At 42.0% G+C, this 19777-nt stretch overlaps 1 protein-coding gene across 2 annotated transcripts in view; it reads left to right on the top strand.

Annotated features, from left to right (window-relative positions):
* The window catches only part of CD84 (CD84 molecule), a 44499-nt gene extending 26891 nt beyond the window's left edge, over positions 1-17608 (top strand). The window contains exons 3-8 of one of the 2 annotated variants that reach the window (XM_059067327.2): positions 11686-11937; positions 12337-12456; positions 13111-13143; positions 14507-14604; positions 15526-15588; positions 17300-17608. In XM_059067327.2, the coding sequence (XP_058923310.1) occupies positions 11686-11937; positions 12337-12456; positions 13111-13143; positions 14507-14604; positions 15526-15588; positions 17300-17365 (632 nt within the window). In that variant the 3' untranslated portion in view covers positions 17366-17608. The remainder of the gene's footprint in view (positions 1-11685; positions 11938-12336; positions 12457-13110; positions 13144-14506; positions 14605-15525; positions 15589-17299) is intronic. The other variant, XM_067035392.1, reaches the window with a different exon arrangement.
* The last annotated feature ends 2169 nt before the right edge of the window (positions 17609-19777 follow it).

The raw sequence follows: 19777 nt of genomic DNA, 5'->3' as shown, positions 1-19777 counted from the left end.
TCTCCTAATTTTTTTTTTTTTTTTTTTTTGCCGTACCCAGGCCTCTTACTGTTGTGGTCTCTCCCATTGTGGAGCACAGGCTCTGGATGCACAGGCTCAGCAGCCATGGCTTACGGGCCTAGCTACTCCACGGCATGTGGGATCATCCTGGACCGGGGCACAAACCCATGTCCCCTGCATCGGCAGGCGGACTCTCAACCACTGCACCACCAAAGAAGCCCTCTCCTTCTATTTGTTAATATGGTTTATCACATTGATTAATTTGCATATATTGAAGAATCCTTGCATTCCTGGGATAAACCCCACTTGATCATGGTGTATGATCTTTTTACTGTGCTGTTGGGATTCTGTTTGCTAGTATTTTGTTGAGGATTTTTGCAACTGTGTTCATCAGTGATGTTGACCTGTAGTTTTATTTCTTTGTGACATCTTTGTCTGGTTTTGGTATCAGGGTGATGGTGGCTTTATAGAATGAGGTCAGCAGTGTTCCTACTTCTGCTATATTTTGGAAGAGTTTGAGAAGAATAGGTGTTAGCTCTTCTCTAAATGTTTGATAGAATTCACCCGTGAAGCCATCTGGTCCTGGTCTTTTGTTTGTTGGAAGATTTTTAATCACAGTTCTCAATTTCAGTGCTTGTGATTCGTTTGTTTATACTTTTTATTTCTTCCTGGATCAGTCTCAGAAGGTTGTGCTTTTCTAAGAATTTTTCCCTTTCCTCCATGTTGTCCATTTTATTGGCACTTGTAGTAATCTCTCATGATCCTTTATATTTCTGCAGTGTCAGTTATTACTTCTTTTTCATTTCTAATTCTATTGATTTGAGTCTTCTCCCTTTTTTTCTTGAATGAGTCTTGCTAATGGTTTATCAATTTTGTTTACCTTCTCAAAGGACCAGCTTTTAGGTTTATTGATCTTTGCTTTGTTTCCTTCATTTCTTTATCATTTATTTCTGATCAGATCTTAATGATTTCTTTCCTTCTATTAACTTTGGGATTTTTTTGCTCTTCTTTCTCTAATTGCTGTAGGTCTAAGGTTAGGTTGTTTATTTGAGATGTTTCTTGTTTCTTCAGTTAGGATTGTATTGCTATAAACTTCCTTCATAAAACTGCTTTTGCTGCTTCCCATAAGTTTTGGGTTATCATGTTTTAATTGTCATTTATTTCAGGTATTTTATGATTTTCTCTTTGATTTCTTCAGTGATCTCTTGGTTACTAAGTAGTGTGTTGTTTAGCCTCCATGTCTTTGTATTTTTTACAGATTGTTTCTTGTAACTGATATCTAGTCTCATAGTGTTGTGGTCAGAAAAGTCACTTGATATGATTTCAATTTTCTTAAATTTACCAAGGCATGATTTGTGACCCAAGATATGAACTATCCTGGAGGATGTTCCCTGAGTGCTTGAGAAGAAAGTGTAATCTGCTGTTTTGGGATGGCATGTCCTATAAATATCAACTAAGTTCATCTTGTTTAACATATCATTTGAAGCTTGTGTTTCCATTTTTATTTTCATTTTGGATGATCAGTCCATTGGTGAAAGTGGGGTGTTAAAGTCCCATACTATGATTGTGTTACTGTCGATTTCCCCTTTTATGGCTGTTAGCAGTTGCCTTATATATTGAGGTGCACCTATGTTGGGTGCATAAATATTTACAATTGTTATATCTTCTTCTTGGATTGATCCCTTGATCATTATGTAGTGCCCTTCTTTGTCTCTTGTAATAATCTTTATTTTAAAGACTATTTTGTCTGATATGAGAATTGCTACTCCAGCTTTCTTTTGATATCCATTTTCATGGAATATCTTTCTATCCCCTCACTTTCAATGTGTGTGTATCCCTAGGTCTGAAGTGGGTCTCTTGTAGACAGCATATATAAGGGTCTTATTTTTGTATGCATTCAGCCAGTCTATGACTTTTGGTTGGAGCATTGAATCCATTTACATTTAAGGTAATTATCCATACATATGTTCCTGTTACCAGTTTCTTAATTGTTTGGGGTTTGTTATTGTAGGTCTTTTCCTTCTCTTGTGTTTCTTGCCTAAATAAGTTCCTTTAATATTTGTTGTAAAGCTGGTTCGGTGGTGCTGAACTCTCTTAGCTTTTGCCTGTCTGTAAAGCTTTAAATTTCTCTGTTGAATCTGAATGAGATCCTTGCTGGGTAGAGTAATCTTGGTTGTAGGTCCTTCTCTTTCATTACTTTAAATATGTCCTGCTAGTCCCTTCTGGCTTGCAGAGTTTCTGCTTAAAGATCAGCTGTTAAGCTTGTGGAGATTCCCTTGTATGTTATTTGTTGTTTTTCCCTTGCTGCTTGTAATATTATTTTCTTTGTATTTAATTTTTTTTTTTTTTTTTCAGTAAGTGGGCCTCTCGTTGTTGTGTCCTCTCCCATTGCGGAGCACAGGTTCCAGATGCACAGGCTAAGCAGCCTTGGCTCATAGGCCTAGCCACTCTGTGGCATGTGGGATCTTCCCGGACCAGGACATGAATACATGTCCTCTGCATCGGCAGGTGGACTCTCAACCACTGCGCCACCAGGGAAGCCCTGTATTTAATTTTTGATAGTTTGAGTAATATGTGTCTTGGCATGTTCCTCCTTGGATTTATCCTGCATGGGACTCTCTGTGCTTCCTGGACTTGATTGATTATTTCCTTTCCTGTATTAGGGAACTTTTCAACTATAATCTCTTCATACATATTCTCAGTCCCTTTCTTTTTCTCTTCTTCTTCTGGGACCCCTATAATTCACATGTTGGTGCCTTTAATGTTGTCCCAGAGGTCTCTGAGACTGTCCTTAATTCTTTTCATTCTTTTTTCTTTATTTTGCTCTGCAGTAGTTATTTCCACTATTTTACCTTCCGGGTCACTTATCCATTCTTCTGCCTCAGTTATTCTGCTATTGATTCCTTCTAGAGAATTTTAAATTTCATTTATTGTGTTGTTCAACATTGTTTGTTTGCTTTTTAGTTCTTCTAGGTCCTTGTTAAATGTTTCTTGTATTTTCTCCATTCTTTTTCCAAGATTTTGGATCACCTTTACTAGCATTATTCTGAATTCTTTTTCAGGTAGACTGCCTATTTCTGCTTCATTTGTTTGGTCTGGTGGGTTTTTACCTTGCTCCTTCATCTGCTGTGTGTTTCTCTGTCTTCTCACTTTGTTTCAATTACTGTGTTTGGGGTCTCCTTTTCACAGGCTGCAGGTTCGTAGTTCCCATTGTTTTTGGTGTCTGTCCCCAGTGGCTAAGGTTGGTTCAGTGGGTTGTGTAGGTTTCCTGGTGGAGGGGACTAGTGCCTGTGTTCTGGTGGATGAGGCTGGATCTTGTCTTTCTGGTGGTCAGGACCGCATCTGGTGGTGTGTTTTGGGGTACCTGTGACCTTATTATGATTTTAGGCAGCCTCTCTGCTAATGGGTGGGGTTGTGTTCCTGTCTTGGTAGTTGTTCAGCATAGGGTGTCCAGCACTGTAGATTGCTCTTCGTTGAGTGGAGCTGGGTCGTAGCATTGAGATAGAGATCTCCGGGAGAGCCTTCACCATTTGATATTACATGGAGTCAGGAGGTCTCTGGTGGACCCATGTCCTGTACTCAGCTCTCCCACCTCAGAGGCACAGACCTGACACCCAGCCAGAGCACCAAGACCTTGTCAGCCACATGGCTCAAAAGAAAAGTCAGAAAAAAAGGAAGAATGAAAAAATAAAATAAAGTTATTAAAATAAAAAAATAATTATTAATAGAAAAAAAATTAAAAGTAATAAAAAAAAGAAAGAAAGAAGAGAGCAACCAAGCCAAAAAACAAATCCACCAATGATAACAAGCACTAAAATCTATACTAAAAAATCTATACTAATAAAAAAAGAAACCAGTCAAACAGAACCCTAGGACAAAGCTATACAGACAAAATCACACCAAGAAACATACACATACACACTCACAAAAAGAGGAAAAGGAAAAAATACATATATCTTTTGGGAAGCCTGAGGTCTTCTGCCAACATTCAGTAGGTAGGTGTTCTGTAGGAGTTGTTCCACATGTAGATGTATTTCTGATGTATTTGTGGGGAGGAAGGTGATCTCCACGTCTTACTCCTCCTCCATCTTGAAGGTCTCCCCCGTTTCAGTCATTTTTGTTGAGCACTTATATCCCTAACCAACATATGGTTGCAACTGATGAAGGAACCAACATGAGGAGTGGATAAATGCAACCAACATATAGATTGGTTGATATTTTCATTTAAGTTCAGTAATAAGAAAACAGTGATTCAACAAAGACATATATATTGGAACTTCACTTGTTCATCAATGACATGAGCAACTACTTTGCTGAACTGGATAGTGGTTTTCAAATACTGAAAGAACATTTCCAATTTTTTGTGTGCTATTCACAATATAATGGCTACAGACAGACGGCTTAAAGATGGCGGAAGAGTAAGACGCGGAGATCTCCTTCCTCCTCACAGAGACATCAGAAATACATCTACACATGGAACTTCTCCTATAGAACACCCACCAAACGCTGGCAGAAGACCTCAGACCTCCAAAAAGGTGTGAGGTGAGGGGATTAAGAGCACCGCGTAGAGGAACTCCAGAAACGGGCGTGAGCCGCGGCTGTCGGCACGGACAGTAGAGACGGGTGTTGGACGCTAAGGTTGCTGCTGCCACCACCAAGAGGCCTGTGTGTGAGCACAGGTCACTCTCCACACCGGCCCTCCCGGGAGCCCGTGCAGTCCGCCACTGCCGGGGTCCCGGGATCCAGGGACAGCTTCCCCGGGAGAACGCACGGCGCGCCTTGGGCCTGTGCAGCGTCACGTCGGCCTCTGCCGCCGCGGATTCGCCCCGCCCCCGTGCCACTCCCTCCCCCCAGCCTGAGTGAGCTGGAGCCCCCGAATCAACTGCTCCTTTAACATTGTCCTGTCTGAGCGAAGGGCAGTCGCCCTCGGACAACCTACACGCAGAGGCGGGACCAAGTCCAAAGCTGAACCCCAGGAGCTGTGCGAACAGAGAGGAGAGGGGGAGGTCTCCCCCAGCAGCCTCAGAAGCAGCGGATTAAAGCTCCACAATCAACTTTAAGTGCCCTGCATCTGTTGAAAACCTGAATAGACAACGAATCATCCCAAGTTGAGGAGGTGGACTTTGGGAGCAAGATATACTATTATTTTCCCCTTTTTTTTCTTTTTGTGAGTGTGTATGTGTGTGCTGCTGTGTGAGATTTTGTCTGTATAGCTTTGCTTTCACCATTTGTCCTAGGGTTAGACCGACCCATTTTTCTTTTTTTTTTTTTTTTAAAGGAAATTTTTCTTCTTAATAATTATTTTTTATTTTAATAACTATACTTTATACTACTCTGTCTTCTCCCTTTCTTTCTTCCTTTCTTCCTTCCTTTCTTCCCTCCTTCCCTCCTTTCTTCCTTCCTTCCCCCTTCTTTCCTCCCTTCCTCTCTTCCTTCCTCCCTTTCTTCCTCTGCACCTTCCTTCCTTCCTTTCTTGCTTCCTTCCTTCATTTCTTCCTTCCTTTCTTCCTTCCTTCCCTCCCTCCCTCCTTCCTTCCTTTTCTTTCCTTTCTATTTATTCTACCTTTTATTTTGAGCCGTGTGGATTAAAGGTTCTTGGCGCCCCAGCCAGGCACCAGGGCAGTGTCCCTAAGGTGGGAGAACCAACCTCAAGACACTAGTCCACAAGAGACCTCCCAGCTCCACGTAATATCAGACGGCGAAAATCTCCCAGAGATCTCCATCTCAACACCAAGACCCAGCTTCACTCAAGGACCAGCAAAGAACAGTGCTGGACACCCTATCCCCAACAAAGAGCAAGACAGGTCTACAGCCCCATCCATTAGCAGAGAGGCTGCCTAAAATCATAATAAGGTTACCAACATCCCCAAACACACCACCAGACTAGGACCTGCCCACCAGAAAGACAAGATCCAGCCTCATCCACCAGAACAGAGGCACTAGTCCCCCCAACCAGGGATTCTACTCAACCCACTGAACCAACCTTAGCCACTGGGGACAGCCACCAAAAACAACAGGAACTACGAACCTGCAGCGTGCAAAAAGGAGACCCCAAACACAGTAAGATAAGCGAAATGAGAAGACAGAAAAACACACAGCAGATGAAGGAGCAAGATAAAAACACACCAGACCTAACAGATGAAGAGGTAATAGCCAATCTACCTGAAAGAGAATTTAGAATAATGATGGTGAAGATGATGCAAAATCTTGGAAATAGAATAGACAATTTGCAAGAAACAGTTAACAGGGACCTAGAAGAAATAAAGAGGAAGCAAGAAACGATGAGCAACACAATAAATGAAATGAAAAATACTCTAGATGGGATCAATAGCAGAATAACTGAGGCAGAAGGACGGATAAGTGACCTGGAAGATAAAATAGTGGAAATAACTACTGCAGAGCAGAAGAAAGAAAAAAGAATGAAAAGAACTGAGGACAGTCTCAGAGACCTCTGGGACAACATTAAACGCACCAACATTCGAATTATAGGGGTCCCAGAAGAAGAAGAGAAAAAGAAAGGGACTGAGAAAATATTTGAAGAGATTATAGTTGAAAACTTCCCTAATATAGGAAAGGAAATAGTCAATCAAGTCCAGGAAGCACAGAGAGTTCCATACAGGATAAACCCAAAGAGAAACACGCCAAGACACATAATAATCAAACTGTCAAAAATTAAATACAAAGAAAACATATTAAAAGCAGCAAGGGAAAAACAACAAATAACACACAAGGGAATCCCCATAAGATTAACATCTGATCTTTCAGCAGAAACTCTACAAGCCAGAAGGGAGTGGCAGGACATATTTAAAGTGATGAAGGAAAAAAACCTACAATCAAGATTACTCTACCCAGCAAGGATCTCATTCAGATTTGATGGAGAAATTAAAACCTTTACAGACAAGCAAAAGCTGAGAGAGTTCAGCACCACCAAACCAGCTCTACAACAAATCCTAAAGGAACTTCTCTAGGCAAGAAACACAAGAGAAGGAAAAGACCTAAAAGAACAACCCGAAACAATTATGTAAATGGTAATAGGAACATACATATCGATAATTACCTTAAATGTAAATGGATTAAATGCTCCCACCAAAAGACACAGACTGGCTGAATGGATACAAAAACAAGACCCATATATATGCTGTCTACAAGAGACCCACTTCAGACCTAGGGACACATACAGACTGAAAGTAAGGGGATGGAAAAAGATATTCCATGCAAATGGAAATCAGAAGAAAGCTGGAGTAGCAATTCTCATATCAGACAAAATAGACTTTAAAATAAAGACTATTACAAAAGACAAAGAAGGACACTACATAATGATCAAGGGATCGATCCATGAAGAAGATATAACAATTGTAAATATTTATGCACCCAACATAGGAGCACCTCAATACATAAGGCAAATACTAACAGCCTTAAAAGGGGAAATCGACAGTAACACAATTATAATGGGGGACTTTAACACCCCACTTTCACCAATGGACAGATCATCCAAAATGAAAATAAATAAGGAAACACAAGCTTTAAATGATACATTACACAAGATGGACTTAATTGATATTTATAGGACATTCCATCCAAAAACAACAGAATACACATTTTTCTCAAGTGCTCATGGAACATTCTCCAGGATTGATCATATATTGGGTCACAAATCTAGCCTTGTCAAATTTAAGAAAATTGAAATTGTATCAAGTATCTTTTCTGACCACAACGCTATGAGACTAGATATCAATTATAGGAAAAGATCTGTAAAAAATACAAACACATGGAGGCTAAACAATACACTACTTAATAACGAAGTGATCACTGAAGAAATCAAAGAGGAAATCAAAAAATACTTAGAAACAAATGACAATGGAGACACAGCGACCCAAAACCTATGGGATACAACAAAAGCAGTTCTAAGAGGGAAGTTTATAGCAATACAATCATACCTTAAGAAACAGGAAACATCTCGAATAAACAACCCAACTTTGCACTTAAAGCAATTAGAGAAAGAAGAACAACAAACCCCCAAATTTAGCAGAAGGAAAGAAATCATAAAGATCAGATCAGAAATAAATGAAAAAGAAGTGAAGGAAACAATAGCAAAGATCAATAAGACTAAAAGCTGGTTCTTTGAGAAGATAAATAAAATTGATAAACCATTAGCCAGGCTCATCAAGAATAAAAGGGAGAAGACTCAAATCAATAGAATTAGAAATGAAAAAGGAGATGTAACAATGGACACTGCAGAAATACAAAAGATTATTAGAGATTACTACAAGCAACTGTATGCCAATAAAATGGGCAACTTGGAAGAAATGGACAAATTCTTAGAAATGCACAACCTTCCGAGACTGAACCAGGAAGAAATAGAAAATATGAACAGACCAATCACAAGCACTGAAATTGAAACTGTGATTAAAAATCTTCCAGCAAACAAAAGCCCAGGACCAGATGGCTTCACGGGTGAATTCTATCAAACATTTAGAGAAGAGCTAACACCTATCCTTCTCAAACTCTTCCAACAGATAGCAGAGGGAGGAACACTCCCAAACTCATTCTATGAGGCCAACATCACCCTGATACCAAAACCAGACAAAGACGTCACAAAGAAAGAAAACTACAGGCCAATATCACTGATGAACATAGATGCAAAAATCCTCAACAAAATATTAGCAAACAGAATCCAACAGCACATTAAAAGGATCATACACCATGATCAAGTGGGGTTTATCCCAGGAATGCAAGGATTCTTCAATATACGCAAATCAATCAACATGATACACCATATCAACAAACTGAAGGAGAAAAACCATATGATCATCTCAATAGATGCAGAGAAAGCTTTTGACAAAATTCAACACTCATTTATGATAAAAACCTTGCAGAAAGTAGGCATACAGGGAACTTTCCTCAACATAATAAAGGCCATATATGACAAACCCACAGCTAGCATCGTTCTCAATGGTGAAAAACTGAAACCATTTCCACTAAGATCAGGAACAAGACAAGGTTGCCCACTCTCACCACTCTTATTCAACATAGTTTTGGAAGTTCTAGCCACAGCAATCAGAGAAGAAAAAGAAATAAAAGGATTCCAAATAGGAAAAGAAGAAGTAAAGCTGTCACTGTTTGCAGATGACATGATACTATACATAGAGAATCCTAAGGATGCTACCATAAAACTACTAGAGCTAATCAATGAATTTGGTAAAGTTGCAGGATACAAAATTAATGCACAGAAATCTCTGGCATTCTTATACACTAATGATGAAAAATCTGAGAGTGAAATTAAGAAAACACTCCCATTTACCATTGCAACAAAAAGAATAAAATATCTAGGAATAAACCTACCTAAGGAGACAAAAGACTTGTATGCAGAAAACTATAAGACACTGATGAAAGAAATTAAAGATGATACAAATAGGTGGAGAAATATACCATGTTCTTGGATTGGAAGAATCAACATTGTGAAAATGACTCTACTACCCAAAGCAATCTACCGATTCAATGCAATCCCTATCAAATTACCACTGGCATTTTTTACAGAACTAGAACAAAAAATTTCACAATTTGTATGGAAACACAAAACACCCCGAATAGCCAAAGCAATCTTGAGAACGAGAAATGGAGCTGGAGGAATTAGGCTCCCTGACTTCAGACTATACTACAAGGCTACTGTAATCAAGACAATATGGTACTGGCACAAAAACAGAAATATAGATCAATGGAACAGGATAGAGAGCCCAGAGATAAACCCACACACATATGGTCACCTTATCTTTGATAAAGGAGGGAAGGATATACAGTGGAGAAAAGACAGCCTCTTCAATAAGTGGTGCTGGGAAAACTGGACAGCTACATGTAAAAGTATGAAATTAGAACAATCCCTAACACCACACACAAAAATAAACTCAAAATGGGTTAAAGACCTAAATATAAGGCCAGACACTATCAAACTCTTAGAGGAAAACATAGGCAGAACACTATACGACATAAATCACAACAAGATCCTTTTTGACCCATCTCCTAGAGAAATGGAAATAAAAACACAAATAAACAAATGGAATCTAATGAAACTTAAAAGCTTTTGCACAACAAAGGATACCATAAACAAGACCAAAAGACAACCCTCAGAATGGGAGAAAATATTTGCAAATGAAGCAACTGACAAAGGATTAATTTCCAAAATTTATAAGCAACTCATGCAGCTCAATAACAAAAAAACAAACAACCCAATCCAAAAATGGGCAGAAGAACTAAATAGACATTTCTCCAAAGAAGATATAAAGATTGCTAACAAACACATGAAAGAATGCTCAACATCATTAATCATTAGAGAAATGCAAATCAAAACTACAATGAGATATCATCTCACACCGGTCAGATTGGCCATCATCAAAAACTCTAGAAACAATAAATGCTGGAGAGGGTGTGGAGAAAAGGGAACCCTCTTGCACTGCTGGTGGGAATGTAAATTGATACAGCCGCTATGTAGAACAGTATGGAGGTTCCTTAAAAAACTACAAATAGAACTACCATACGACCCAGCAATCCCACTACTGGGCATATACCCTGAGAAAACCATAATTCAGAAAGACTCATGTACCAAAATGTTCATTGCAGCTCTATTTACAATAGCCAGGACATGGAAGCAACCTAAGTGTCCATCAACAGATGAATGGATAAAGAAGATGTGGCACATATATACAATGGAATATTACTCAGCCATAAAAAGAAATGAAACTGAGTTATTTATAATGAGGTGGATGGACCTGGAGTCTGTCATACAGAGTGAAGTAAGTCAGAAGGAGAAAAACAAATACCGTATGCTAACACATATATATGGACTCTAAGGGAAAAAAATGTCATGAAGAGATTAGTGGTAGGACGGGAATAAAACACAGACTTACTCGAGCATGGACTTGAGGATATGGGGAGGGGGAAGGGTGGGCTGTGACGAAGTGAGAGAGTGGCAGGGACATATATACACTATCAAATGTAAATTAGATAGCTAGTGGGAAGCTGCTGCATAGCACAGGGAGATCACCTCTGTGCTTTGTGACCACCTAGAGGGGTGCGATAGGGAGGGTGGGAGAGAGGGTGATGCAAGAGGGAAGAGATATGGGAACATATGTATATGTATAACTGATTCAGTTTGTTGTAAAGGAAAAACTAAAACACTATTGTAAAACAATTATACTCCAATAAAGATGTTAAAAAAAAAAAAAAGAATAGCTAAAAAAAAAAAAAATGGCTACAGACAGGATGCATTGTTAGTTTAACCTGCTTCAGTACCCTCTCCTCCATTGCTTTCTTAAGTCTAGTGTGACAATAAAGAAAGCAATAAGTCAAGCCCTAGTTTGCAGCATTTGCCAATTTCTTTGGTGTAAATACTCCCAGTTTGGCTGATTTTAAACCTGCAGAGTTGGGAAGACTTTGTATTGATATATCATTACTAGGGATAAATACAATAGATGTAAATAACCTCTAGAGCATAGATTATAGTAAATTGTCTGAAAAAATTAGGAAGTGATGAGTTCTGAAGAGTTATTAGCTTTGTTTTTAATATAATTTATTTCATTGTAAGTTTTTAATGTCCACCATGAAAATTTCTGAAAATTTAACAGGTGGCTCCCACAAGCTGGTATAGGCCAGCTCCAGCTTACCACTGGCTCATGTGTTTTCTCCTCATAGGTCGGCTTGGGAAGCCAAAAATTACTCAGAGTTTAATGACATCTGTGAATAGCACCTGCAATGTCACACTGATATGCTCTGTCGAGAAAGAAGAAAAGAATGTGACATACAGTTGGAGTCCACTGGGGGAAGAAGGCAATGTCCTTCGAGTCTTCCAGACCCCTGACAACCAAGAGCTGACTTACACATGTACAGCATGGAACCCTGTCAGCAACAGTTCTGACTCCATCTCTGCCCAGCAGCTCTGTGCAGGTAACCGTCTCTGTCCATCTCTCCTGGAGTCTCAGAAATCACTTTAACCTGCTGCAAGGCCTGAATCAGCCCTAGTTCTCCAGGGAAAGGTGCATCCCTTATGCCAGGGCTGGACTCAGGGGAATTCTCTTCCCAAGAAGCCCTGGAAAAGAATCCAAAGCCTTCTGGGTGATGCCGGGCATTTCAGGGTGTTCTGAGGCAGCTCCCGCTCAGCTCCCCAATTCAGTTTCTGATCTTGACCTTTACTAGCAGGAAGTACAGTTTCCTTCAGAGCTTTGGCACTCCCCTCTATCCATATTGAGTGTCCTCCAGGGGAGTGCCCCTGAATGTGGACAAGCTTGCCCAGTCTCTAAGGCCTATTTCCTGAGAGTCAAGTCTCACCGCATCTTCTCTTTCCAGACATCGCAGTGGGCCTCCATATTCGCCACACTGGGCTGCTGAGTGGGCTGGCTGTGCTCTCTCTGCTTCTAATCGTTCTACCTTCAGTGATTGTGTTCCTTTTGCACAAAAGAGGACAAGGTAGGATTTTTTCAGAAGTTAAAATGTGGAAATGCACCTTCCTTCTTCCTTCTCCCTGGGACTGAAGCCATTTATCCAAGGTGTGGTGGAAATATCCTTTGTTCCAGGGAATTACCCTTCCTAAAATCCCCAGCCCCTCACCTTACCATCTCCCAGAAAGATGGTCCAGAGGACTATATAACATTACCCTGAATGGTCTTTAAAATATGTTACGGGGGTCACCAAGATGTGGTGGGCTCAGAACTTGAGTTTGAGTTTAGCACTGCCATTAACAAGCTGTGCTTCATGGGATACATGTCTTTACTTCTCTGACTCAATGTTCTCACATGTGAAGTGAGGTTTAGACTAGGTGTCCAAAGTCACTTCCAATTCCATCAAAACTGTGACGTTTGAAATGTCATTGAGGGACATGTACTAATTTTATATTCCATGGTTGTCACTAGATCCCTTTGGCTCCCTCTGGATCATTCTGTAATTGTAACCATTCTCAATTCAGAAAACCTGATCTTCGGCCCTAGAGTATCATTATACCCTCCTAATTCCGTGTCCACCCAAAATCTTGCTTTCCCACCGATCATAATGACAAGCCTGTATATAGCGAGGCTCTACATCTGATTCCATGTTGCTGACTCTCCTTTGTGTCTGATTCCTCAGGTTCCTACTTGAAGACCTTCAGTAAGAACCCTGGTAAGTTCTCAGCCACAATTTTCCCTGGATGATGGAAGAGATGTATTCACAGCAGAGTGGTTAAACCTAAGCTTGTACTTTGCAGGCAATCTGGGGTGAAGGTGACAGCTTGACCATTTATCAACTACCAGTTATTTTATCACTGTCTCAGTTTTCTCAGTTGTAAAATATGCATAAAAATAGGATGTGCTTCATAAACTTATTAAACAGATTTAGTGAATTACTCATATAAAATACTTGGCCCAGTGCCTGGTGCCTCGTAAGTACTCAGTCAGCATTAGATACTATACTTACAATCGACCAACCTAGGCTTGGCACAGAAGGAGGCATTCTGGGGGAAAAGAGTTTGTGACACGAACTGTAACTCAAATGGTCTCATGATGGGGGGAAATCACACAACGTGCTCAGGCCATAGGTGATGTTCAGGGCTCCTCAAAGAGGCATCTGCCTCCAATCCCTCACAGCCTCATGAGAAGGAATAAGGGCATTTTTTCATCTGCAAATGAGATAAGAGAGAGCACTGGGTCCAGCTCACTCACCAGGTCTGAGGCAGGGGCTGCAACAGGACTAAACTCTGAAACACTGGATCCCTGTAATATCACTCAGCTCAGACTTGTTGTCTGGGGATATGTTGGTGCCCTGGAAAATGAAGGCCCCAAATTCTGGATATCTCTTTTCAACTTGACCCTCAAATGTTCCGTGTTAGGAGCAAAGAAAAGCAGTACACTAGGAGGAATGCCCATGAATTCTTAAAAGTAGGGACTTATCTCTCTTGTCTGCTGCTCCGTGACCTCATACATAGCTTGGCATGTGGAGAAAGCTTAACAAATTTTTAACTCTGTGAATCAGTCAAGCAACAAATATTTGTGGAGCATCTACTACAGGTCTAACATTGAGGTGGTAAAAGAAAGGTATGCACCAGAAGAGGCCAACACAGTGTATAACTAGAGAGAATCATTCTAGTTGAAAAATTAAGACCCTCACGTGAAAAGAAAACTAGCCATGCAAAGCAGTGGATGCTAAGTGCCAGAGACACTAAGTAAGACCCTGGGTGGAAAAGCTACTTTCAGTGCCCACACAGGGATTGGGGAGAATCTCTTTACCCTAATGTGGGCTTTGGAGCAGAAAAGAATTCCCACTGAGCTCTGGGTGAAACCTGAGCCAGGTGTCTCCCATACCACAAGCCATCCCTAGAAAAAGAAAAGATAGTCAAGGATCCAAGCATCCATCTCAAGAGGATGGGAGTCATTTAACCTCTTGGGGTTTTATTTCTTCATCTGAAAAAGAGAACACTAGAATAGATCACCTGGAAAAATTCATCCACATTTCACATACTGTGGTTCTATGTTTGTTTGTGACACAGATGCTGCCTCAAAGAAAACAATATACACATACATCACAGTTCCAAGAGACATCCAGACAGCAGAGCCCAGGATCTATGATGAAATCCCCCAATCCAAGGTGAGGTGATGCTACTCGTGGGTCTCCACCACAGCCTCCCAGGACAGGGAGTCATGGGCAGCAGCCACAGCCAAGAGCCTGGCAGGGTCCAACCAGGAAATACCAGGTCAGGGAAATGATGCCATAAGTCTTTCTATGAGGACAAGAATGTGGTCAAGTGTCACCCCATGACAGCCTTCCGGAGTTGAAGCCTCATGCTTCCACATAAGGACCTGGCTCCAGGTTAGATGAGAATCATGACTAAGAGTAAAGCACCTTCTATAGGGGACCCACAGCAGGGGAGTCCCTGATGTGAGGTGAGAGCTGTTATGTGGCCACTGACAGGTGAACAAGTTGCTAAGGGGGTTTCAAGGGCACAGAACTGAGAGAGGTCCCCTTGAATTTGACTTCTTGGTCTGGCTGCAGCAACAGCTTGCTTTCCTCAGGCTGATTAACTCTGTCCCACAGCCTCCCCTCTCGCCTGCCTTTTACCTGCCTGTCCCTCCCTCACCTCCACCCTGAACCAGGCTTCTACATGGTATTGCCTTTCTCGGTGCCCCCACCAGCCTGCTCTCCTAAAGTCTCCAAGGAGTGAAAGGGAAACTGAGGCCTGCCCCGTCAATCCAGCCTCTACTTGGACTGATAGGTCAGCTGGGTCCATAGAGCCCATGGAAAGCTAAAATTCTGACTAAGCAAGACTCAGTCTGACCCCTCATCTTGGCTCCTGAAGATTTTGCCCAAAGGCTGCCAACTGTCCCATGCTCACCCCCACCTGAACCTGATCCTCTCCAAAGCTGGATGGAACCAGAGCTGAAGCTGGAGAGGAGGCCACCTAGTGAAAGTGTAACCAGGGAGGGTTGATGGGCAGGAGCAGAAGTAAGAAGGGGGACTCATAAGATTTTGCCCAGGCTCCTTCACTGAGGGAAGATGGGTGTTTTACAGGTGCTCCCCACCAAGGAGGAGCCAGTGAACATGATTTACTCCATAGTGAAGTACTCTGATAAGGTAAAGACTTTCTGATTTTTATCCCTGTTGTCTTGTCTATTCTAACCTTTCTGCTGTATCTTGTCCATCCAACCAGGAGTCAGTCAGCTGGTTCCCTTGGGACTCCTTGCTTCTCAGGATTAACTGCTGAGGGCCTTGGTCTCATTCTACACATGCACACAGCCCTACTCCCCTGGTCCATGACCATCCACAAGCTGGCCTCCTTGATGCTGATCCCACATTTTATATGCAGGAGCCCCTAGGCCTCTGAACTACAGTGTGGAAACTCCAGCCTCTATAACATCCAAGGCCATTGCTAGCTCACAGTGTGGAAATTAGAAAGCAGGTGTCCCCCACCTTCCCCCTACCCTGGGCAGACACAGGCCCACACCAAGTGCACAGTAGAACACAGGGGCAAGTAGAACACAGGCTGAACCCCAATTCCCATTTGCTCCCTCAGCAGACTCTCACAGTGTGCAACATGCCCAACCATTTGTAGAGCTCTAGTGACACTCACATTCCCTGTGCCTCAGTGTCCTTCTCTCAACTATGCAAAAAAAAGCAGGTAAATCCTGATCTTTGACAGGACTTCCAGTTTGGGGAATCTGGTGAGGGGTTGATACTGTCTGAGGGTCCTCATTTCTGCTACAATAAGGACAGCTCAGTGGTATGTGGGTGAATCAAATATTTTGGAAGTGTTTCTGTTTAATAGCTGAGCTAATAGGTAGGAAGCTAATCATGAAAGATAAATTTGAACCCGGAAGTCTCAGAGGAAAGGGATAATAATGATAACAAATGAAGAGTGAGAAGAAATATCGGGATACCAATATGGAATGCAAATGAATCCATGAATAAGAATTAAGAGCTGATCCTATGAGGCATCTATGAGTTGGCCAAGTAGGAAGGTCGTAAGGGAACTCAATGCACAGGTCAGTTTGAATGTAAAGATAAGCCAAGTGTCCTGGAGAACAAGATAAAAGGACCTTGACTTCCTCAGTGATCAGGAGATGAAAGGAGGGAGAAGTAAAAGAAGGAGGTGAGTGAGGAAAGAGGAGGAGGAGGGAAAAGGAAGAAGCAGGAAGTGGGAAGCAAGGTGTCCACATGTTTGAACCAGAATTGGAAGGAGAGTAGGAGGAAACTGAAGAAAATACAACTGGAAAAGACTAGATTTGAGGGATTAATCAGGGACTCTTGGATTGAGACATCTCAAAGTGAACCCTCTAGACAAGTTGGATGACAATTATTAATTCGGTTAATGTGTAATTTAAAACCTAGGACTCTGCAAGCCAATGGGAGGGTTGTCTGCAGTATTCTAAGTAACTAGAGCATATGACACCAGTGGAGTTGACTCACCACTACATATAGGCCAAGGTGCAGTTACTGGGGTACAGAAGGAATGAAGGCTGAACTAAGAACATGGAAAGTGCGTAGCTTGAGCCTGGATGTTGTCTCAAGCCTATAATCAAAATCAATGCAAATATCAACATTCTCTACTGCTGCTTTTTTCTAAGCTAAAAAGTTGATTACCCAAGGGCTTCCAAATTGGGTGGCTGGAACAGAGGTGAGGGACTCAGCAAAGGGCAAGGCCCTGCTACCCCAGTTTACCCCAGAACCAGGGAAATCTAAGGCATCTGTCTGTGCCATTTGTGTGACTCTTGAGGGCTCCTTGTGGGACTGGAATTCCCTACCAGAACCTTTCAGTCAACATGTCCTCCTTCTCCCTTTTGTGCAGATGGGGAAAACCAACACTCAGGACAGCAAACCTCCTGGGACTTCAAGTTATGATATCGTGATCTAGGCTCCCAGATGGAATTCTCCCCATGGAAACTGATCTACAACCATACCTACTGGCAGATGCTCCAGACCTAGACTTGCTCTGCCCAGATCTTACCTGGAGATTGCAAATCACCAGATCCCAACATGTAAGCAAAGAAGCAAACACTCTGTTGCTGGGCATAGCTCATGCCTAGATAGCAAATGGATGCATGCCCTTTCTGAAATCACTCCTTTCCTGATGAATAACAAGGAAGCTCCTTTGGCACAGTGCTTCCCACCCTTCTTCACATCGCAGCACATGGAGAAAATATTTTTATGGCCCAATGGGGTAAACAATCAAGACTGCTCATGGCTGGAGGCTGTGTATGACCAGAGGTGGTGACTCTTCCCAGCAACCCCATATGTGAAGGATCCACATTTTGCACACCTGTAATCTGCCATGACACACCACTTAGGAGCCTCTGCTCACCCTCAATATATGAGAGGAGCCCTGGTCCATGGCTTCCCCAAGTCCATATAGCACCTTGGGCAGATGAGCCCCTCACTTGAGTACATGGCTTGGCGTGTAGAGTGTGGACTGCATTTCAGCCTCTGTTTATCCCTTTGCCTGGGAAACTTTGTTCAGGGTACACCTGGCTGGACCAGCCCAACCCTATATGACTGTGTGACATGGGAAGCCATCAGAGTTGTGGCTCTCAACTGTGCAGACACGGTCTCCCAATAGAGTGTTGGAAAATGCTCTTTCTGTAGGAACTAGACTGCTGGGGCATTTTTCTTCAGACTCCACTTCAGAAACCTCATAATATATTTTTTCCTGGCCAAGTTTTCCTTCTATATCACTCTGTGATTGTTAATTTTATGTGTCAACTTGATTGGACCATGGGGTGCCCAGATATCTGGTTAAACATTATTCAGGTTGTGAGTGTGAGGGATGAGATAAACATTTGAATTGGTAGGCTGAGTAAAGCAGATTAATCTTCCCCTCTAGTGTGGGTGGGCATCACCAAATCCATTGAAAACTTAAATAGAACAAAAAGACAGAGTAAGGGAAAATCCATTCTCTCTCTCTGCCTGTCTTTGAAATGGGACATCAGTCTTCTCCTGCCTTCGGACTTGCACATGGACTGGAACGTCCACGATCAGCTCTCCTGGTTCTCAGGCCTTTGGACTCAGACCGGAACTATACCATCACCTCTCCAGCTTGCTGACTACAGATCTTGGAATTTTTCAATCTCCATAACCACATGAGTCAATTCCTTTATAGCTATTTCCTGTTGGTTCTGTTTCTCTGCAGAACCAGGCTAATACACACTCCAAACAGCCTCATCAGGAAGAAGAAACCATATCCAGTAACCCCATTCTCTAAAAGGAATTGCTCAGCTATATTTCTGGCACTTTAGGGGAACCCAACCATCAAAACAATAGACCGTGAAGGAAGCAGTCGTTCTCTAGAGGGAACTTGGTAAATGACAGTATAGATGATGAAATTGGGTTCACCTCAGTTCCTAAGGCTCATCCCAGAAAGCCGTGGAGTTCAAGCTGATGTTATTGACCCTCCCCCTTCCCCTGACAGCACTGAGGAGGAATCACCTATGGCTGAGCAGAACATTGAAGTAAGCATTTGAAAAACTGTTTCCCTTATGTGTTAGCAAACATAACCAGCTAAATCCTAAACCTCCATGAACAATCCCAGGCTGGATAGCAGAAATAAACTGCATTTAGGCAGAATGAAGTTGTTAGTCGCCTTTAATGGGTCCATAGAACCACCTAGCCCTGACTCTCATTAGCACTGTGTTGGGGGTTGCAAGGTCTCTAAAGTGTAAGAAGAGCATGACGTCTGCCCTGGTCTAACTACAGCACAAACACTACAGTTAAATTCTGAACTACATGCTACAGGGAGTGGCATGAGCTAGCATAGTCAGAAAAGATCTTATGGAGGAAGTGCAGCTGAAGCTGGACCTCAAAGGATGGATGGGATTTGGCAGAGAATGAAGAAGACAGAAGGCATCCAAGTGAGGAAGGCATGAAAGAAAGAAAATGACTGGATCTGTGTCGTGTATTTGGGGTATACCCAAATACAGATATACCACACATGTTCACAGTCCCTTGCCTGTGTGTGGCATAGTGCTCAGCTTGAATGTATGCCCCCATCCCCTGTCCATATACACATCCTTCAATACAATACCCAGCTCAAATGTCACCTCATCTATGAAGCTTTCCCTGGTATCACTAGTCAAATTAACTATGGTTCTTTTTGCACTCCTTCCCCCACCCCTTTGGTCTTTCTGTACTTAAAACTCATTTCATTCTACCTTACAGTATAGATTATTATTTGTTTCCCTCTATGTTGTCCATTACTTAAAGGCAAGGCCCATGACTTCATGATCATGAAGAGGTGATCATGAGAGGTAATAGCTTTATTCATCTCTGCATC

This window comes from Kogia breviceps, chromosome 1, assembly GCF_026419965.1.
Source record: "Kogia breviceps isolate mKogBre1 chromosome 1, mKogBre1 haplotype 1, whole genome shotgun sequence".
NCBI classification, from domain to species: domain Eukaryota; kingdom Metazoa; phylum Chordata; class Mammalia; order Artiodactyla; family Physeteridae; genus Kogia; species Kogia breviceps.
This window is presented reverse-complemented; position numbering and strand designations above follow the sequence as displayed.